The sequence below is a fragment of the Haliotis cracherodii genome, unplaced genomic scaffold, assembly GCF_022045235.1.
Source record: "Haliotis cracherodii isolate W230 unplaced genomic scaffold, xgHalCrac1.p SCAF_13, whole genome shotgun sequence".
Taxonomy (NCBI): Eukaryota; Metazoa; Mollusca; class Gastropoda; order Lepetellida; family Haliotidae; genus Haliotis; species Haliotis cracherodii.
The window spans coordinates 36,764,363-36,787,654 of NW_027266268.1; the positions used below are offsets into that span (position 1 = coordinate 36,764,363).

Consider the following 23,292-nt stretch of genomic DNA (forward strand, 5'->3'; position numbering starts at 1 on the left):
TAATGGGAGGAAATGTAACTCGCATTTTTTTAAGGTTTGATTATAAATAAAGCGTCAAAATTCTTTCCATATCCAATAGAAATCTCTGCATAAAGCAGTGTCATGGGTCGATTAAGACTTTATCATGAGCTAGATGATTCGTCAGATTTGAAAATGTCCTCCACGTGTCTACCATAAATCATTTTTTAAAGTTTTTACTGAGGCATTGAATGTTGTAACCTCGACCAACCAACTTCTGAGCAGGAGTTGTATGACACTCTTTGAAACCTTTGTGGAAAGAGCATGCTTGATTGTATCTCTAAAGTTGTGTAATGTAAACACCCAAGGCTGGAGCTGCTGGAATATTGCTCGACATGAAGGGAAAGTTGACCACTGGAAAGTTGAAGTCATCCCTCTTTTCATACAGTCTCGTGGAGAGTGTTTTGTCAATCTGAATCTTTATACATAGATCTAAATATGAAACAGATGAGGCGGTCTCATGGTCTCCTTCATTTCCAGTTCAGGTGGGTAAATCAGTGGCTATTTGATGGTTATTGAATGACATCAGATCATCGATATACCTGAAGCTTAAGTTAAAGCTTTTTGGCCAAATAACCTTGTTTTCGTAATCATTGTGCCAATCCGAGCATAAATTCCGATTCATATGCATAAAGAAACAGATCCACCGTACGGAAACAGACAAACATAAATTGTTATCAAGTTGAATGTTTCCAAAACAGTCATATTTTATGTTTGTACAACACTTAAATCATTTACATATTGAAACTTGGTCTAGATTCTCGAAACGATGGTAGCTAAGATTAATCTTAACAACTTACGTTCAAAGATGAGATATCTTAAGGTTAAGATAAGATAGATTTTCGAACCTATCGTAACTCTGACAGAGAACTCATTTGTGTTAGAGATTGAAAAAGCGGGGTATTTCCCAATGACGTCACGGGGATTTCCAAGCCGCTAGCAATAAAAATATGGAGAAGTGACACGGAATTCATGATCACATTCATTGTTAGGTCACAATGTCTAACAAGCAACTATTTGAGTGACATTCCGTACAATCCTACATATGTCCTACATGTAGACGTTTTGTACTTATGATATAAAGATGCCACGACAACCCGAACACAAATAGCCTTCGTTTTTAATGCAAAGGCTTTTTCAAACCCAATAAATGTTAAATCAATAAGTGTTGTGTTACCACAAATGCCTCTCAAAAAGGTTAATCTCTATTAGAATTGAAATAATGTGCCGAAAGATACTTCACTATTTTCCCTGCTAATGGTCCTCTCGAGAGTGCGCTGAACTTCAAATAAACACATAGCGACAAATCAAGGCCGAAAGTAAGGGACGTTATTCTAAATGACAATGACGAGACCATTGATCGAACAGCAGGCCTAGGCGTTCAGCATTTAAGATGAGTGTTCAAGTCTGATGATACATGATGTGATACAATACTGCATGTTTTTGTATGTTTATGTCAAAAGTCAAGTTTATAGAGAAAACACCAACATTATACCTGGAAACACTCAAAACAAAAATTGTTCAGGAAGCAGCGCACCCACGATCGAGACAGTTACAATGACAATGTAAGCTTGTTAAGTTTGTCTTGCTATTTATACATCTCATATATTTCACGAATAAACAAAGGACTCAAATACAATATAAAACTATTTTTATTTAGATGATGTAATTATATTTTTTTATCTGTCTAGATTTTCAAAATTTGAAAGTGATATACTAATTTTCGTTCAAAGGGAGACAATTTAGGAATTGTCGAGTTATGTTGTCTCATGGACCATGCCACATGTTGACGTGAACATACACATAATGTAGTCCTCTTCTATCTTTTTTACTTAAGAAGAGCTAATAAGAGTTCAAACTTTGCTGCTTTTATGACATTTTAAATCCAATGCGAACCTATTTTTAATTTGATTTTGCAAATCGCCATTCTTGAAAATACGATACAAATCTGGGCGTAACTTTTGCTGTCAAAATTATTAAAAAATGCTATATGTAATGGAATAAATCTATGCCGTTAATCATCTGTTGCAGTTGTTCAATTTAACGGTAAGGCTATTTTTCAGGGTATTTTCATTTGCAGAAGCCCGAGGTCTTCCATTAACTGCCCGACGAAGGAGGGCAGTTGAAAAGACAGAGGGCTTCTGCAAATGATAATGCCCTGAAAAATAGCGTTACCGTTATTATAGCTGAAATGGATCGAATTTGTTATCAAATAAAATGAAGCAACAATATCGGTTTTGAAACATTTACTGCAATCAAGACGAATGTTACTAACCCGCTTTTACAAATATGGAAACGTCATAGAACAAACCAGATGACGTCACTATTGAACGTGACGTCACCTAACAACGGGCGTGATAATGGCCCGTCGTCAGCAATATGAGGGCATTATCAAGTTACGGTGGCCCGCTCATTTCTGATAACATGCGGGCGGTTTAATGATAATTCTATCCATTTTAGCTATAACAGACAATATTTGACTTTCAATAACATAGATGTCCTACGTGTTGTTTTTAAAAGCCTATATTGTTTAATCGAATATACTACACAAATATTTGATACTTGATTTCCTTGTTAAATCAATAAATATACTCTATAGTTAATATTCAACTGTTAAAACCGCTCGTCCCACACCATTTCAGATGTAAAACCTAATGATGGTTTTGCACTTCATCACACATGTAGATTGATATAATTTTATGAAATAAGAAAATATAGACTAAAGCATTGTCGCAAATGCGATCCAGAAAATAAAACAACGGAACTCTGCGCTTTATGAAAACTGTAACGTTGGGCAAGGTTTAGCCTGGCGAATACAAAGGGAAACCACTCTCAGTTAGAGCATGAAATGAGATTAGCTGCCCCTGAGTTATCAATAAGGTCACGGTCATTACTATAGCCTGCCGACATTAAATCCTTCCTAAATTATCAAAAAGGTATGTTGTTTCACACCTCTTCAGCATGGACTCGGATAGAAATGTATTGTCAGCTATCGACTCCATAGTTATGTGGATCGCTGTCGCGATTAAGAACATTTCTGACTTCAAATATTTGATGCGTCCTTCGTGTTTTCGAAGTGTCAATTTGAATCACACAGTTTTACAAAATGAAATGTCTATGTTTGTGCGTAAAGCAGACTAATTGTTTGACAAAATATCTATGGCAAAGTATGCCGCCAACTTGGATGAAGATAAGATAAACTTACGAACGGTAGATCTATGGGTCTATCTTAGATTTACGACAAACTTAAGATAGCTTAGGGCTACGATAATTTCGAAAATAGGCTACGATAGCGTACGATTTCCTTACGATTACATTGCGATAATTTTAGGGCTACGATCGTTTCGAAAATCTAGGCCCTGTATTACATAAACAATTGACTATGAAAGATCGGGGAGATGTAACCATACGTTCATGCTGCTGGTAAATGGAGAGGTGGTAGGTTTATTTCGTTATGTAGTCCGTTCGCTCGTCACGCCGAAGACCCGGGTTCGATTCCCGACATGGGTACAATGTGTGAAGCCCATTTCTGGTGTCCCCCGCCGTGATGTTGCGGGAATATTGCTAAAAGCGGCGTAAAACCGAACTCACTCGCTCACTCACTCGTTATGTAGTCCATCATACTCAATTATATCTATGAAAAAGGCAAGGTAAGGGAAAAAATCATTGCAATATTTTTTTGCGAATATTAATTGTCCAATATATTTTATCATAAAATCATAAAATCAGTAGAAAGTATTTACATGTCCAAGTGAAAGTGCCGAATCACACGCTCGGAAATCAACTTCTAAAACTGACATATTTAAAGCGTACAAACCTGAACTTGTATTCGTCACAGCCAAGTGACGACACCTCTTAGATTTTGGAATTTTCTGTAAATCAATCTGCGCTTTTGCCACAGGAAAATACTGTTTGTTGTCTGTAATTTGTTTTATATCCCAAATCGTGCTAGATGATTAATATGTTCACTGACTCATTGATATATATTTTAAAGTTTTCATTCAGTACAGTGTGTTTTGAGATACAAGTTGTGTTATATATGAAATGCCCCTCTTAATCACAAATTGTCTTACCAGTCAACACGCTCGAGTGAATTTATATGTGGGACCTGTGAAAATCCGGCTTAGAATAGGTCAAGCAACCCATGCTTGCCGTAAAAGACGACTATGCTTGAAAGAGACGACTAACGGGATCAGGTGGCCAGACTCATTTACTTGGTTGATGAATGTCATCGTATCCCAATGACGTGAGCTCGATGCTCATGATGTCAATCAGTGGATTGTCTGGTCCAGACTCGATTATTTACAGACCGCCTTCATAAGCTGGAATATTGCTGAGTGCGGTGTCTAAGGTGAATCATGTGAACAGCTGTTTGAATCCCGAATCCCCTTCATCTGTTCTGGTTTGTGGCAGTTACTTGACTCTGATATTGTTGGTGTTAATAACGTATACTCATTTATTCGGAATTATTTTCCCTACCACGCCTGTGACGAGTGATAAGCGAGAATGGTTGTCCGCCGCTCGTAGCATTATCCCAGCAATATCGGGGGCACGGGTGGCCCAGTCGTCTAAGGCGCCGCAATTCGCTGTGCAGAGTTGCGTCCCTTAGGCACGCCAGAAACCTATGATTGTGGGTTCGAATTCCAGTTCGCCCTGATTAAGTTTCTAGGTTTGTCAGCACCATACCCGTGCTCGTGGGTTTCACCGAAGTGGTAAACGTCTGAGACGGTGAGACCTGCATCAATTCCGGCTTTCCTCCCACATTAAGCTGACACGCCGTGATATGACTGGAATACTGTTCAAAGCGGCGTTAAACCCAACTCACTCACTCACTCACTATATCACGGCGGGGGACACCAGAAATAGGCTTCTCACATTGTACCCAATGGGAAATCGAACCCGGGTCATTGGCGTGAAGACTGGACGCTTTAACCACAAGGATACCATACCGCCCACACTGTGATACGCTTTGTAAGTATTTTGACTGTTGCAATGTACATAATAAATTTCTACCGCCTCCGCGGTCAAGTGGTAGAGCGTCCGCCCGGAGAGCGGAAGGTCCGGGGTTCGATCCCCGACCGCATGATACCAAAAGACGTTAAAAGGTGGTACTTGTTGTTACCCTGTCTGGTGCTCGGCATTAAGGGGCAAAAACAAGGACTGGTCGGCTCGGAGTCAGTGTACTGTGTCTGAGTGGGGTATTCATGTTAAACTGCGGCTTGGTATCTCGGTGAGCTAGACACACAAACACACACACGTACATGCACGTCGCTATATAAGTGCAATAATCTTGGACGCGACGTTAAACCCCATTTCACCTCACCACAATAATATATTTCTTGTCCATGCTGTGATTCATTTCAAGAGAGTTATGCGTCTAGGCTATTTGCCATTCCACTTCGAGGTAATGTGTTTTGCATCACGCCGCCCGCAGTAATGTTATTCAAATTTCGGGAAAAATATGCTTGTACATTTCGCTGTAAATGTCAGGGCGGCGGTACAGATGCTATCATGCCTGTTATATGGATGAAGAAAATGATATATCAAATGCCGTTCTCTTCAGGAAAGCAGATACATGCATGTCCAAATGGAGGAAATGCTAATATGTGCGTCACACGTATTAGCGAATAGAAACATTTGTTAACAAATAATATCTAATTGGTTGATATAAAACGTGTAAATATGTTGTATCTATGAAGAAATACACATTTTGTCTGGACATGACCATGTAAAGCTTGGTATTATCAGTGTATGTAACCGACTACGCATCTCTAACATATAATATGAGTGAAACAAAGACGATTTACACATTCTTAATATAGCTGCATGTATAAATCTGTACTTTCAATTCGGATATAGGAGGAAGCAAAACACAATAGTATTTCTTCAATAATACGCCTTCATGAAAATAACTTTTACTGGAGAGGTATTAACATAAGCCGTTTGGCTTGTTTACCGATCCAGATTAATTGAATAAACATATGTTTACATCACAATAGTATCTCAAAACATTGTGTGCCAAATACAGTGTATATGTTGTGGGCTTGTGGGGCATAAGTGACAAAGTCTTTTAGTCGTACCAGGATCCGACAATCACCCTAATTACACTACGAGGGTGATCTTGGATTTCACAAAGGTGGTAACGTTTACAGCCCCGGCTAAGCGCTCACATAAATCCGACATGCAGTGATATGACTACTATTACAAAAGGAGGGACCCGTGAAGATCCGGGGTAGCATAGGTCTTCAGCAACCCATACTTGCCGTAAAAGGCAACTATGCTTGTCGTAAGAGGATCGGGTGGTCAGGCTCGCGGATTGGGTTGAATCATGTCATCGATCCAAATTGCGTGGATCGATGCTCATGATATCAATCAATGGATTGTCTGGTCCAGACTCGATTATTTACAGACCGCCGTCATATAGCTGTAATATTGCTGAGTGCGGCATAAAACAACAAAACAACCAAACCAAACCAACAAAAGGAGGCCTTAGCCGAAATCTCAGTACACAAACTCTAGCTTGTGACGGAAAACACAGACAATGAGAACTGTTTTGCTTACCTTCAGGAAGGCAGACGTTACAAGTATGGACAGCATGGTACTTTACGAAGATGGTGAAGACATCAAAGACAAAATCAACAGAGTTATTACACAAGAAAGGGAAAAGGTATTCTCTACATTTTGTTAGAAAGGGCTACTTCTTGTCAAGATGCAATGGAAGGATACCGAATACAAAGTGGAAAATCGACCAGATCTACTTTCATTGCAAACTGGGCGCACGGGTGGCCCAGTCTTCTAAGGCGCCGCGATTCGCTGTGCAGAGTTGCGTCCGTTGGGCACGCCAGAAACCTATGGTAGTGGGTTCGAATCCTGGTTAGCCCCAATTATGTTTCTAGGTTTGTCAGCATACCCGTGCTCGTGGGTTTCACCGAAGTAGTAAACGTCTGAGACCTGCATCACTTCGGGCTTTCCTCCCACATTAAGCTGACACGCCGTGATATAACTGGAATACTGTTAAAAACGGTGTTAAATTTAACCCAACTAACTCACTCATTGTAAACTTAATTCTTACTTAACTTTGTAAGAGTAACATGTACGACCTGCAAAAACCGTTCAACATTATGCGATTTGTTGATATTTTGTGTCTAGCTAAAGACGTTTATGAAATATTTTCTTTTCTAGGATGAATATTATGAAGATGCCTTTATTACCATTGATATGGATGACGTCATTAAACAGTTGAAACAGTGGCGAAAGTATCTTCCAAGAGTGGAGCCGTACTTCGGTACGTAGAAAGTAAACTGTCAATAAACAAAAGCAACAAAACCCCTTCATGGAGTCTACTGTTCGATTCTAACTATGTCATAATTATACAGGGCGGTCGGGTAGCCTATTGGTTGAAGCGTTCGCTCGCCACGCCGAAGACCAGGGTTCGATTCCCGACATGGTTGCATTGTGTGAAGCCCATTTCTGGTGTTCCCCGCCGTGGTATAGCTGGAATATTGCTAAAAGCGGCGTTAAACCATACTCACTCACAATTATGTGTCTATTAATCAGTATCAAGTGGTGATGATGCCAGGTGTTCGTGAGAAGGTGAGCGTATCCAGCCCCACCGGTGGCACCTTCACAAACACATGCAAAGGCAAGTCAAGTGTTCACCTAGAAAAAAGACACGGGAACATAAGGGTACAAATCAAAATAAGGAATTACATCGGACATTCGTTTTGTCATTGATTGAAACAAAATATATATTTAATGGACCCTGTGCGGGCAATGTTTACATCGGATTTCAGCTATCAAGAGCAACAACGACCCAAAGATTCTCTCTCTCCTAGCTGATCTCGGTGTCTTCTTCGACTGTGCCAGCAAGGTAGGGAAAATTGTCTCTTAACAGCCAGTATTGTTTGATAGGCATTACTGAGAAGTTGACGGATGACAAAGTAGACACAATTTATGGATAACAACTACTTTAATTACTGTAAAGGCGACGTTTCAGTATAGATCCTTATACCATTGTCAAGCAAGACTGAATGATGAACATGATAGAGAATATATACTCAACAACGAAAGTTCCTGTGACACCAATGTTTTGTGTATTTTTCAAACAAGTAAAGTTTTGTTTTCAATATTGTAGTACATGTATGGAATCAAGTCACAAAAACGCAACTGCTACAGAAAAGCATGCATTCAATGCAAAAGTTTACTTTTATGCAAGCCCCATGCATTTCACTACCCAAGAATGGGTATAAAAACATGTGCGTTAACGGGATTCCATATGTATTCTTTAGCATCGTGCTGACAACCACTCAGAAAAACAACAAAATTACTCAATTATTCAACATTACGAAATGCCGCGCCTGTCCGAAAATGAGCGTCTGCGAGCCATTGGTATGCTTGAAGCAGGATCGAGTCAACTTGATGTTGCAAGACAATTTAACGTCCACAGAAACACCATTTGGTGTTTATGGCAACGTTTGCAATGCGAGTGATCTGACAGGTCAACATGCCGTTGTGATAACACACACGTCATTGATTATTGCGTAAATGGGTGACATGTAAACACCCAGCCACGTGGGCAGCTTCACAACATCAAACAATCAAAATATTTTTCAACAAACGCGAAAGTCTTTGGTTTCAAAACCGACCTGCTATGTCATCTTCACATCTTCATAAAATGGTATTTATTCAGTGAAGTCCAACACACACAAATTAGTTCTGCTCTCGTAGACCTATTCGAAACAAGTTGTGTCCTGATGAATGAGAGCGGTGTTATTAAAACATTCAACATAATATGTATTAAGGTATCAAACGTATTCTTGTGTACTGTGTCTTGTGTATATTTGCAGTTTATGAATATCATTTCGCAAAAGACCGCCTCCGTGGTCGAGTGGCAGAGCGTCCGCCCGGAGAGCGGAAGGTCTGGGGTTCGATCCCCGGCCTCGTCATACCAAAAGACGTTAAAAGACGGTACTTGTTGGTACCCTGTCTGGCGCTCGGCATTAAGGGGCTAAAACAAGGACTGGTCGGCTAGGTGTCAGTATACTGTATCTGAGTGGGGTATTCATGTTAAAACTGCCGCATGGTATCTCAGTGTGCTAGCACTATAAATCGGCATCAGTCCGGACTAGTACAAGCAAGCAGACACAGACACACACACACACACAGACACACACAGACACACACGGACACACACAGAGACACACACACGGACACACACACACACACACACACACACACACACACACACACACACACACACACAGAGATACACTTCACCTTACCTCACCATTTCTCAAAATATCAACGACTATCGGTGATTTTTAGCAGTGTATTTTTTAGTCGTGTTCGTCTTGCCTTCATCTGGAATCTGCATGACAAATACAAAAAGATCGTGAAAACCCTGATAATGGTCAAAAATAATTTCATGTGATGAAAGTAGGTTCTTCTCGTTTCCGTCACATGTTTTCGTTGCTCAGTAGCAATGGGTTGGGGCAGCGGCTCACTTGTCCGAAAGCTCCTCGTGCAAAGGCACTCTGTGAAACATTGCGGGTCCCCGTGACCCAGATTTTAATTCCCTGTTGATTCCTCTTGGGGCATGCCAGATGTCATTTGTGTAAGGCTATCCATATAATTTATGTGTTTCTAATGTTGATCCCCAACCTCAACCAACAAGGGAGCGGGTGGACGAAACGAAATGTATAATTATAAATATAAAAACATGTCTTTCAATAATTGTGTAAATTATTTTATGACATTTTTTCGAAGGTTTAAAGCACTTTGTACTCGTGACAATGATCCACTAATCCCAAGATTCGCCACTGAAGTTCTGTAGCACTTGCAAAGGCGGGAAGAGAGGCACCATCTTGTTGATTCGAGACAGCCGGATTGATGTCATCTTGAATTGGAACTTTCTCAACCATTAAGTCACAAATGTCATAATGGAAACGACCAAAGGCTAGCCTGATGTCGCAAGCAGTAATCAGATACGCGCTCGGGGCGTGGTTACTAGGTTTGTTTGTTTGGTGTTTAACGCCGCACTCAGCGGTATTCCAGCTATATGACGGCGGTCTGTATGGACCAGACAATCCAGTGATTGACATCATGAGCATCGATCCATGCAACTGGGATACGATGAAATGCATCAACCAAGTCAGCGAACCTGACCACCCGATCCCGTTAGTCGCCTGTTACGACAAGCATGTTTTGCTGGAGACCTATTCCACCCCGGATCTTCACGGGTCTGGTTACCAGGAGATCACGTGGTCGGAAAAAAGGCATACAAAACGTTTTCTGATAGTATTCACGAAAAGAATTCTTTACAAATTAATTTATTAATTCATTCCGAGAACCCTGAAGGTGTGTGTGTGTGTGTGTGTGTGTGTGTGTGTGAAATCGAGATACATATGGATCATTCCGAATATATCTGAGAGAGAGAGAGAGAGAGAGAGAGAGAGAGGTGCGGTAACTTTGCGTTCAAGATAATTTATCTGAAGTAAGTAGGGCTGTCCGCGTTTTTGTCTGAGTTCCAGATCTTTACGCGAAATAATATATACATTTTCGTATATAAATTCTTCCTGCTGAAATGTGTGCACCGATCTGATAAAAAACACTTTGTACTACCACTGCACCGTCATGAAAGAACCGAGGCAAATCGACATCATTTTCGTCATAAATTAATTTAGACTAGTACAAAGTGTTTAAACCTTCCAAAAAAGATTTTTAAAATGATATATTTCGTCCTCCCTTGTTGGTTGAGGATGAAGATGAGAAACACATACATTATATGGATAGCCTTACAAAAAATGACATTTGGCATGCCACAAGAGGAATCAACGGGGAATTAAAATCTGGGTCACGGGGACCCGCAATGTTTCACAGAGTGCCTTTGCACGAGGAGCTTTCGGGTAAGTGAGCCGCATCCCAAACCCATTGCTACTGAGCAACGAAAACATGTGACGGAAACGAGAAGAACTTCTTTTTCTTTTACACTAGTTGGACAATCTGTCTAATAATTGATTTTTTTATAATATTAAAAACAGACAATACTTCTGTTTCTGTTGATGAAATAAATCTTCAAGTGAATATCTAAAAGACTTGACAATCAAAAATATTTTTTTTATTTTCCTTCAGAATGAAATGGCCTCTGTTCTTGGTTTGGGTGTGGAACCAAGTAGCATTGTCTTCTCCCACAGTGTCAAATGTCTGAGGGACATGAGATATGCGGCGGCTAAGGGAGTGGATTTGATGGCATTTGATAATGAGCATGAACTCGTCAAAGTAAAGTCACTTCATCCCAATGCAAGGTATTATATCTGTAATTATGAAAAAAACACAGGCCAAAATATATATGACAGACGCAAGAATAAACTGCAATGTATTATGTACCTCAAGAGCAGAAGATCGGGGTTCGATCACCGCCCGCTATAAACACAAAGAGTGAGTGAGTGAGTTGGGTTTTACGCCGCTTTTAACAGTATTCCAGTTATATCACGGCGTGTCAGCTTAATGTAGGAGGAAAGCCCGAAGTGATGCAGGCCTCAGACGTTTACCACTTCGGTGAAACCCACGAGCACGGGTATGGTGCTGACAAACCTAGAAACATAATTGGGGCGAACCAGGATTCGAACCCACAATCATAGGATTCTGGCGTGCCCAAGGGACGCAACTCTGCACAGCGAATCGCGGCGCCTTAGACAACTGGGCCACCCGTGCCCCAATATACACAAAGACTTTAAGAGATGTTACCCGGTCTGGTGCCCATGCTAAAACATGGACTGGTCGGCTAGGAGTCCGTATTTATGGGATATTCTGAGTTGGATATTCATGTTAAACTGCGGCATGGTATCTCAGTGAGGTAGCACTATAAATGGGCATTAGTCCGGACTAGTACAAGCAGACGCACGCACGCACGCACGCACGCACACACACACGTCGCTATATAAGCGCAATAAGCTTGGACAAGGCCTCAAATACCATCACATATCTATGTACCGCTTAATTAATTGATTGATCCATGCGTGACATATAAGGCCGCATATAACCAAGGCAAGTATGGTACCTAAAATATATGTACGTCCAGTACCTACAATGTATACTTTCAGCATCATTTAGATGTTTGTTGTTGTATCCATTCAGATTGTTGCTGAGATTAAAAGCTTCTGACAAATATGAAGTGCAACACCGTTTGAGCGTCCAGTATGGATGTGACGAGCACGAGGTCCGGTCTCTTCTTGCCGCAGCTAAGACCATGGGGCTGAATGTTGTGGGAATCAGGTACTGTGTGTGTTCCTCGTTCTCTGTGATATATCTTTGACAAAACGGTGTTGTTATTATCCAATCAAACGTGGACATCGATGCGTATGCCATGTGCTTTCAGCACTTTGATTATTTTGCGAGTTGATGTTTGGTTGTTGCTTAACGCCGCGCTCTTGCAATATTCCAGTTATATGAAGGCGGTCTGTAAATAATGGAATCTCAACTAGACTATCCCGTGAGTGACATGAGCATCGATCTACGCAGTTCGTTATTAAATACCATGTCATGCATGCGCACTCGCGAGTTCGACGTCTGACGCCTGGAGCCGTTTTCAGTTTGCGCCATATCGGTTCATTCCTCGGTATCTTGTACATAACGGAATGGGACGAGTGTCATTCTTAAGTGTCTGTAGACTAAAGTCACGAGACACATGCCTACCCGTAACCTTCATAAGTTTCAGTCACCTATTCGATCCTTTCCGTTCAGTTCCGTAACGTCGAAGGCATGACTAGGTTAATTTACACTAAGTTCCACAGTGTGGACGTAGCTCTGTCGGTTAGCAGTCGGGCAGCAGTCGGGCTTACAACCCGAAGGTAGTGAGTTCGCGTCCAACGGATTCTCACAAAAACTGATTGCTTGTCTCACTGCTGGGACATGTGACCTGCGACAGAGATCGTCCTCTCGAGAAGCCCTGTTACTGCATTCTAAAGGTGCTCCCACGTTTGTGCATTGAAATCAGGATGATATGTAATTATAAATAAACAAAGCGCTCATCGTGTCCTAATGTATCCAATATACAAGCACTCGTCGATATGTATTGTTTGTATTGTATACTTTTGATAGTTTCCATGTTGGAAGTGGAATCTTGGATGGCCGTGTGTTCATTGATGCCATAGAGAGAGCTGACAGGGCCTTTACCATTGCCTCGGAACTCAACATTTCTCTGAGTGTGCTGGATATTGGAGGGGGGTTCATTGGGCACAAGGCATTTATTGTGGAGTTTATAGAGGTAACTTCATAAATACCCACAGGCAAACGATGGTACTTTTGTATTGGAAAGTAAGTTGTCACTATCATAACATACTCAGCAGCATAAACCATATTGAATGGGATTTTAAATGATTGTTCTGGTGCTGAACGTGAGTAAGGTTTTTATGCTGAAATATTAGTTCCGAAGATTGGTATTATCTGGCATAAAGAAGTCGGTTTGTTGTTCTTTGCAGTACATGCAGTCAGGGTCCATAATATTAATGTACATATGCAGGAATTAAGACATGGCGGTTGCTAGTTGTTAGTATTTTACATGATTTCTGTGTGATTTCTCTTCTGAATAGTTGCATACTAAAGATATTTGACATTGCTTTCCGTTAGTGCATTTGAACAAAAACTTCGTATTATTCTGGCCTGGGAATATTGCAACCAATTTAATTATCACTAAATGCAGTGTAAAACAATCAATGAGTCCTCATCTTTTCTTGACTGATCATGAAATTAACACTCTTAACAGCGTTGAAGCAGTGATTTAGTCGCGCAATGATAGTAATTGGTTTTACTTTTCAAGGAAAGCTAAAGTGGGAGTCATTATCAGTTTGGCGAAAATAAGACGCTTATGTTGAGGTACTGAAGCTAAGGTCCTCCACAGGAGTAAAGGAAGCTGCACATGAGTCGCGCAAGTGGATGGTTAACTAGTTGTCATTGATGTGTACAGGTTGCAGGTCTTCTTAACAGCGCCCTGGAGGACCACTTTCCTGTTAAGAGAGGAGTGCGGATAATAGCAGAGCCTGGCCGCTACTTTGTGTCATCGTGTGCAACATTAGTCGTATCCGTTATTGGGAAGAGGTTAATACAAGGTTGGTATGCTGAAGATATCCAGGTATCCAGGACATCAAATGATCGGTGGTTTAAATGTTGAAGATTTAATTATTTGAATTTGGGACTCACCATTACAACTTTCTTTCTCTCTTGTAACTGTAACCCCCTCCAGGATATATAATTATTAGTGCTTTTGCTGAATTATTATGTAACATAATTACACAAGACCCATAAGATTTAATGTGTATATCTTTGATATGATTCAACTTGTATATAGACAGTCAAGTGTTGATACATGTCATACAAAAGATACAGTAGTCTGCCAACTTATTAGGTATGTAAACAGTAACTGTCTTTAGTGTAAAACGTATTGCAAAACTGGGTCGGTAGTGATTAGTGATATCATTTGATTGAAACGCCATGGTAACCAATGACGTCCCAATAGTGTGCACAACATTGTGATGCAATTTGAGGTGATATCTCCTGGGACAGATCGCTTGATCTTACGCAAACGATAACACCGAAATATCTAAAAACGTTCTTGTTTAGGTACCGCAAATCAGTGCCGAATTGTGGACCCAGAGATATGACAGAAACCTTTCGTTGTGGATTTGAATACCTGGTTCACTATAACCGTGGTTTTGGTTTGGTTTGTTGTTTAATGCCGCATTCAGCAATATTCCAGCTATATGACGGCGGTCTGTAAATAATAAAGTTTGGACCAAACATTCCCTCGTTAATATCATGGGCATCGATGCACGCAATTGGGATCAATGACATACATGTACATCAACCAAGTCAGCGAGTCTGACCACCTGATCCTATTAGTCGCCTCTTACAACAAGCATAGTCGCCATTTACGGCAAGCATGGTTTGCTGAAGACCTATGCTAGCCTGCATCGTCACTGGTCATGAAAGTCTCAGATTTGCATCACTCCTGATCATGATATCAATGAAAAACTTTTCAGTCAGTGACATGCACAAAAGTTAAGCGCCACCGTATTCATAGTCTCTTGATGTCACGTGTGGGAATAAGAAATACGAAATATGATGATGAATGACTGAATTAGGCTTCCATAGTTTGATGCACCCAAATTTGTCCAGATACCACAAGGAAAGCGTGCTTTACGTGTTGCTGCTGTTCTCCTATCCTATAAATAGTGAAATTCAAGTTTCAGACACGTGGTTGCATTTTGCTCCTGTGTGAGATTCCTCTTCCAATAGAGGTTGAAAATCAGCCATGGTGAGGAGAAAGTTAACGAACGCTGAAAGATGGCAAGTGATAGGCATGAAAAATGCTGGCATGTCATGCAGGGCCATTGCAAGATAAATGGGTCGTCATCACAGTGTTATCACTCGTTTGATTGTCAAACATGGTCAAACCAATGATGTCAACGACAGGCATAGGTCTGGTAGGCCAAGAATGACCTCTAACAGAGAGGATAGACGTCTTTTCAGGATAGTCAGACGAAATCCATTTGCCACTTCAATAGATTAAGACTGCAGTGGATTACCCATCAGAGACTCTCGACGATGACCGTAAGGCGTCGCCTCAGAGCGGCTGGTTATAACGCCAGAAGACTAGTAAACTGACTGAGAGGCACATGCGGAATCGTCTGATATGGTGTCGTGCCTGTAGTCGATGGAACTTGGCCAACTGGAGAAGGATCCATAGGTCTGACGAGTGTTGATTGCTGCTACGAACTGTTGATGGTCGAATACGTGTTTGGAGGCAACGTAACACTCGTTTTGCACCAAGGAACAACAAGAAGACCTTAGCATGTGTCTGTCATGATATGGGGTTGTGTTTCCTTCGGCTGCAAACTTCCGCTGGTGACAATTCGTGGAAACCTGAATGGCAAACAATACCAAGATACCGTTCTTCGTCCAGTGGTGGTCCCTCATTTTGACAACCATCCTCTTCAGACAAGACCTGTTTACATGGACGACAATGCTAGACCACACAGATCTCGGGCAGTTTTGGCTTATTTGCGTCAAGAAGCTATTGCCACTCTTCCTTGGCCGGCCTGTAGTCCGGATCTTTATCTGATTGAGCATCTCTAGGACATTCTTGGCCGGACAATCAGACATCGTGATCCCCCAGTTCAAAATCTCGCTGGACATGAAGCCACACTTCATGAAGAATGTATCCGTTTGCCTCAGAGAAGCATTCAACGACTTGTAATGAGTATGAAGGGTTGAAGCTGTGGTCAGTGTCCGTTGATCTTACACACGTTACTGACGTTTCTGTCTTGCAATAGACTCTGCACTCCCTAGGGTGTCAATGTGACACCTGATATGGTCTGCTGATATCATGACAGTTACAGATAAACTTGCTTTGGGACAACTTTTGCATCACATGAGGTTTACATATACGGCTTATAACAATCGTACATCTCGTTATAATAGTCATCATTAAGTGCCAAAAGTAACAGCTAACAAATATGGTGTGAGGCGCTTAACTTTTGTGCATGTGTAAATATAACAAAATGTTTCCAAACCAACGATCACATCATTGTCACCTTCAGATGGAAGTCTCAGATTTGCATCACTCCTGATCATGATATAAATGAAAAACGTTCCAGTCAGTCACTTACAAATATATAACAAAATGTCACTTTCAGATGGAGTTGAGGAGGAAAGTCTTTACTTTGTGAATGACAGCGTCTTTGGTACCTTTAACGACGCCTTCACGAAATGCACTCAAGCAAAACTACCATCGTTGCTAAAGGTAGGATCTAAAAGATTTATGACTTAACTTCTCACAAATAAGGAAGAGGATAATGATTCTAAATGTTTGAAGATCCTAAAGGACCACGGAGGTCGATTAGCATAACTTGTCCTTTGATTCACGTGCACACACACGTAAATTCACTGACCCGTGAAGATCCGGTGTAGAATAGGTCTTCAACAACCCATGCTTGTCGTAAAAGGCGACTAACCTGATCGGGTGGTCATGTTCGCTGACTTGGTTGATGCATGTCATCGTATCCCAATAGCGTGGATCGATGCTCATGATGTCAATCACTGGATTGTCTGTCCAGACTCGAATATTTACAGACCGCCGTCATATGGCTGGAATATTGCCTATTGCGGCGTTAAAAAAACACACAAAAAAAACAAAACATGTGGCGATATTTGTGAAGATCCGGGGCGGATTAGGTCTTCAGCAACCCATGCTTGCCGTAAGAGGCGAGTAACAGGATCGGGTGGTCGGGCTCGCTGACTTGGTTGATGCATGTCATCGTTTCCCAACAGCGTGGATCGATGCTCATTATGTCAATTACTGGATTGTCTGGTCCAGACTCGATTATATCCAAACCGCCGTCATATGGCTGGTATATTGCTGAGTGCGGCGTTAAACAAAAACAAAACAAAAAAACAAAACATGTCGCGAGACCCGTGAAGATCCGGGGTGGAATAGGTCTTCAGCAACCCATGCTTGCTGTAATTGGAGATTGTGCTTGTCGTAAGAGGCGAATGTTTATGCATGTGCTGTTACTATTTTCCATTCTCAAAAAGGTGACTACTCCCTCCGTATTGCTGTTCCAGGCTACGCGCAGTGACGAGACTTTCAAGTCCAGTGTCTGGGGACATACATGTGCTGGTGACGACTGTCTTTTCAAGGATTGTTACTTACCAGACCTTGAAATCGGGGACCGGTTGTTTGTGGAGAATGTGGGCGCTTACCCCATGTCTATGGCCAAGGGCAGGTCCTTTAATGGAATGACACAACCGATACCTATTCATGTCTGCTCTAAAAAAATCTGGTAAGAAACGTTTATTTTATGACTTACAAATATATTTAGTGTCACTTTGCGAAACAACCGATATAAACGGGGGACAAATTCATTAGTGCATTAATGTGTTAATGCTCTTATATTTCATCCAATTACCTCTTTTGCTGTCTTCTACGTCGGCCTTTTTTGGCCTTTTTTGGCCTTTTTGTGCCTAATGGAGTCTGTTCAATGGGATAGTCGAAACGGGTTATTCTCTGACCTTCTATATACTGAACAACAGAAGTTCCTGTGACATTGAATAAGATTTAATGCAAAGTTATGTTTTTTAACCACATCTAAAACAATTTCGATTTGCCACAAATAAAAGTCTCCCGTAAGTGTTCAAATGATTTAATTTGCCATACTGACTTCAGAAAATGCGTGATGTCATAAAAAATCATTAACATGCTAAAATGTCAATATACAAATCAATAGCGTGTGTGTCCACCTCTGGTTGCGATGCAAGCAACACATCTTCATCTCACTGAATCGACCAGGCGTCACACAAAGTCCTGTGGGATATCTGTTTCGAAGTTCCTGGAGTGTCTGTGGAACACGTAGTTGACGTCGAATGCGCCGATCCATCTCATCCCACATGTGCTCGATGGGTGTGAGGTCACGGGAGCAAGCCGGCCAGTGGATGACATTCACGTTGTTTTGTTGAAGAGAATCCTGCACAAGTCGAGCAATTCGAGGTCGGACATTGTCATGTTGAGAAGAAATGCCTGGGCCATGACGACGCAAAAACGGTAGAACAACAGGGCCGATGATCTCGTCGCGGAAGCGCTGTCCATTGAGATTTCCCTCTACCACTATCAAACGGGTCCTCTGTCTTGCTATCATCCCACCCAATACCATAACGCTGCCACCCCCGAACCGATCCTCTTCCATGACACATTGATTGACGTAGCGTTCACCTCGACGTCGGTACACTCGAATCCGTCCATCGGTGAGGTGAAAACAAGAATCGTCAGTGAATAGAACTTGCATGGCCGTCCAGCGTAGACGCTGTCTGCACCACTGTAGACGTGCTTGACGAGGGTTTCCTGTCAAAATGGGACGTCTGGCGGGTCTTCTGGCGACAACCCCTGCACATCTGAGGCGACGACGTACGGTTTGTGAAGATATTCGTCGAAGGCCAGGGATGCTTCTTGCAGTCACTGTTGCTGGCTTGAATAGATTTCGTAGGTGTGTTGTTCGAATCCAGTTGTCTTGTCATTTTTTTGTTACGCGTGGCCTGCCACTCCGAGGATGGTCTCTGACCGCATTCGTATGTTGCCAACGTTGCCATAAACACCAAATGGTGTTTCTGTGGACGTTAAATTGTCTTGCAACATCACGTTGACTCGATCCTGCTTCAAGCATACCAATGGCTCGCAGACGCTCATTTTCGGACAGGCGTGTCATTTCGTAATGTTGAATAATTGAGTAATTTTGTTGTTTTTCTGAATGGTTGTTGTCAGCACGATGCTAAACAATGCATATGGAATCCCGTAAACGCACATGTTTTTATACCCATTCTTGGGTAGTGAAATGCACGGGGCTTGCATAAAAGTCAACTTTTGCATGGAATGCATGCTTTGCTGTTGTGACTTGATTCCATACATGTACTACTTAACTTGTTTGAAAAATACACTAAAATATTGGTGTCACAGGAACTTTTGTTGTTAAGTATATTTACTTTAACTAAGTCGATGTTTTGCGTGTGGACTGAAGTGCCCCAGTTTTATCAGAACCTCACTAGCATTTATCAATTATGCTGAGTCAACAACAAAAGAAATTAAGACATTAAAACCGTACCCTACTATGTTGCGAAACAAACATACTTCTTAAACGTTTTTTTCATTATTTATAGTAAGCAGGTTCTCTGCACTTGGACATATTAAGTCCAAACTAACACATCGTTTCAGTTTCAGCAAGATCAGTCAATGCGCTATCGTGTGACTGCCTAACACCTTGATTGTTGTGCGGCGTCAGGCAACAAACATATTTTATGCAAATTATGTGAATAGCGGGTGCAAGGCAGGACATGCTTACCCTTTACGCGCACACGTGGTGTCATCACTGATTTTCAGTGATCCATTCATGTAATTTTCACCCCTATTCTGCCTTTTACGCCTATTGGTTGCCTAGTCACATAATCGAAACTGATAATCGTTTTATATTTCGGTGGTGAACGTGCCAAATAAAACAGCCCAAAATTGTAAGGAAGCTATTTGTGATATTTTTCTTTTTTTTCAACTAGGAAATCCCATTACTGTAAACCCAGAGGAAAACGCCATGTCGACTGAGCAGCAAAGACCTGGAAAATTCCTTAAGGATAAATGAACCAAGTTAACAAATATGGAAACAGATTTGAAGTGCATTATCATCTACTTTTGAAAGTGCTATATGTATCTTAGCAACGTGTACACTGGAGGTACAAAGGTGCAGCATTTTTTACCAAATTGTATTCCCAAAAAGAAATATTCAAAACAATTCCATTTTAAGAATAGGATTTTGAATATTATTTGGGAGGTATTTAAACATGCCATGTAATCAGAATGAATGAGTTGGTTGTATCAAGACAAAAGTAACCCATGTTATGTTTGATATATCATAATAAAATGCCGTGCCGAGTCGTGCAGTGGACAAATAGACGTTGCAAGTGGTCTGTCCTTAAAGTGTAAGTTGGACAGTGATCCTTATTTTCACTTACTTTTCAATGTTATTCTGTATCACAGCAAAAACCTTGTGATGGAATATTAATGACACGACTGATTTGCAAATACCTGAACCTCAAACAAAAAAAAACATATATTTGACGTGGGTGATGGAGCCTCGAAAAACACGACTTCATCTTCATAATGTTCATACCAGAGAAACGCAATAGACAATACAAACAGAAGCACACGCACACGAACGCACGCGCACATCAGGGTGAAATCACACAATCACAATAAGTACATAATGAATTCAATATTTTCCCTTCATAGAAAGACGAGCCTGGCAAATTTCAATGATATATTATCGATTGTTACCACCATGCTATTGTCATATGCCCTGTTATGCAATCCCAGGGTTCCATTCAAGATGTCTACCTTTGTATTCTAAACCGTGACACACTATTGAATAAATCAAGATAGTCATCTTTTGAGATTATGTATGTGTGTATTCAGAGGTCTAAACGCCGGACAGCTGATCACACTCTATGCTGTTGGTCTGATCTTAATTGTGAAATTATTACATGTGATAAATATACAAATACTTCGGAACTCGAATCATGTTAAATATTAAGTTGAGGGAAACCTATTTATACTAATTACCAACATATGAATATTATAGGGAGATAACAGACATGGCACACATCTGCTTTTACCATCTGTTATTGTCCTATTAACTAATGTAGAAAAATGCATGTACCAGTACTCTTAATCATATTCAACATGTGGCACGTAATGTACACACTGTAATACAAATGTTATAATACAGTGAAAGTGTGCTACTAATAAGTTATAAACCAATACAAATTAGCCTCTCATGCAAACGCTAGATAATATTGAGAATACAACCTAACATATAACATACCTTAAGCATTTAAACACACAGAGACACACGTGCATTGGCAACCATTCGTGTGGCCTGGCCAACATGTAGTCAAAATGCCTGGTTTCTCATATTCTTCGTAAGTCATGGCATGGCGCTAGTATCGATACAAGAATGCTGAATCGACGTACTGGTGTGCAGGAAACGCAGGTGAATTTTGATTTTCATGGAAAAAAGTCGATACTTTCTACCATGGTCGTTTGTTAAGCTGCGTTTTGGCGACCAATAATTTGTTGCCGTTAACAATATTTTTGGATACAGACTTTTACAGAGGACAACAGATTAGCTATGAAGGTGTCGTGTGAGTACTGACTTAAAATACCTTACTTATAAATATACACACTACCTACTACATTATTAACAAAACAAACAAAAACACGTTCGGCCATACGTGTATGTCAGAAGTGTTGCCATTACCTGTGGACAGCCTCCGTGGCCTAGTGGTAGAGCATGTACCATGAGAGCGGTAGGTCGGGGGTTCGATTCCTGGCGGCGTCATAAAACAAACACGTTAAAAGATGGGACTTGTTGTTTTCCATCCTGACGCTCGACAACAAGGCTAAAACTAGTACATGTCTAGTCGGAATCAGTAAACTGTGTCTGAGAGGGGTATTTCAGTGAGCTCGCACTATAGGATCGGCATCAGTCCGATATAGTACAATCATCCACGCACGCAGTCAGGCATGCAATCTTTTAATTTTGAACGCGACATTAAACCTCATTTCATCTCACCACCGTTTCCTGTTTGCATGTGAGTATATTTCTTTTCCCCCGTGAACATGGTGTTGTATCTGGCGCCGCCTTGACCAGTATGTCAGTGGAAAGGCAGCTGAATGTGAATGCCAAATCTAGGATGCTGCAGACATACGCCAAGAACAATAGTCAGGGTCAAAAGCCAGGGGGAATAACCATGGGGGAATAGCCAGGGAAAGGTCATGGTTGGTTGGTTTGTTGTTTAACGCCGCACTCAGCAATATTCCAGCTATATGACGGCGGTCTGTAAATAATCGAGTCTGGACCAGACAATCCAGTGATTGATATCATGAGCATGGATCCACGCAATTTGGATCGATGACATGTATCAACCCAGTCAGCGAGCCTGACCACCCGATCCCGTTAGTCGCCTTTTACGACAAGCATAGTCACCTTTTACGGCAAGCATGGGTTGCTGAAGACCTATTCTTCCCCGGAATCTTCACGGGTGTATTGTTATGTTGATAGTGATTCATTAACATATGCTCATGATATAGTCCGAATCGTACAATTGATTCTGCTTTAATCGGAGATTTCTTATGAACATGGAAAGGGTTTGTTTTACTTGATTATTCATTCCTTTGATAGTAGTATAGGTTCAGTTATCTGGGGCACCGGTGTCTAAAGCGACGCAGATTTGCGACCCTCAGGCGTCCCAGAAACCTATGATTGTGGATTCATATCCCAATTCGTCATGATTATGTTTGTAGGTTTGTCACCGAAGTTGTACACGTCTAAGATCTGCATCACATGCGCTTTCCTCCTACATCAAGCAACAAGCCGTGGTAATAACTGCATAACTGCTTAAAGCAGCGTTAAACAAACCCACTCACTCATACACTTTTAGTTATCAGCTCATTCATTGATTCATATCTGCAAACGATACTCATTAAAAACATAACAGAATCTGCGATCACACGTTTTGTTTTGCTTAAACAAGTGCGCCTGGCATGATTAGTGATTAATGTCCATTTTAGAGAAACCACATAAAAATGAACAGATAGACCGACAGTTGTTTATTTATGTCTCATTTCTATACAACATACTTGTTTCATTTGTTACATTTACATATATATTAAAAGTACTGAGA

General features: G+C 41.1%; 1 protein-coding gene across 1 annotated transcript in view; it reads left to right on the forward strand.

Moving 5' to 3' along the window:
• Positions 1-20,307, forward strand: part of LOC139459280 (ornithine decarboxylase-like) — a 31,472-nt gene extending 11,165 nt beyond the window's left edge. Inside the window, exons 2-11 of the mRNA XM_071240731.1 lie at positions 6,586-6,685; positions 7,201-7,303; positions 7,812-7,888; positions 11,149-11,321; positions 12,154-12,291; positions 13,117-13,282; positions 13,982-14,123; positions 16,710-16,816; positions 17,638-17,855; positions 20,110-20,307. Of these exons, the coding sequence (XP_071096832.1) occupies positions 6,586-6,685; positions 7,201-7,303; positions 7,812-7,888; positions 11,149-11,321; positions 12,154-12,291; positions 13,117-13,282; positions 13,982-14,123; positions 16,710-16,816; positions 17,638-17,855; positions 20,110-20,155 (1,270 nt within the window). The 3' untranslated portion in view covers positions 20,156-20,307. The remainder of the gene's footprint in view (positions 1-6,585; positions 6,686-7,200; positions 7,304-7,811; positions 7,889-11,148; positions 11,322-12,153; positions 12,292-13,116; positions 13,283-13,981; positions 14,124-16,709; positions 16,817-17,637; positions 17,856-20,109) is intronic.
• The last annotated feature ends 2,985 nt before the right edge of the window (positions 20,308-23,292 follow it).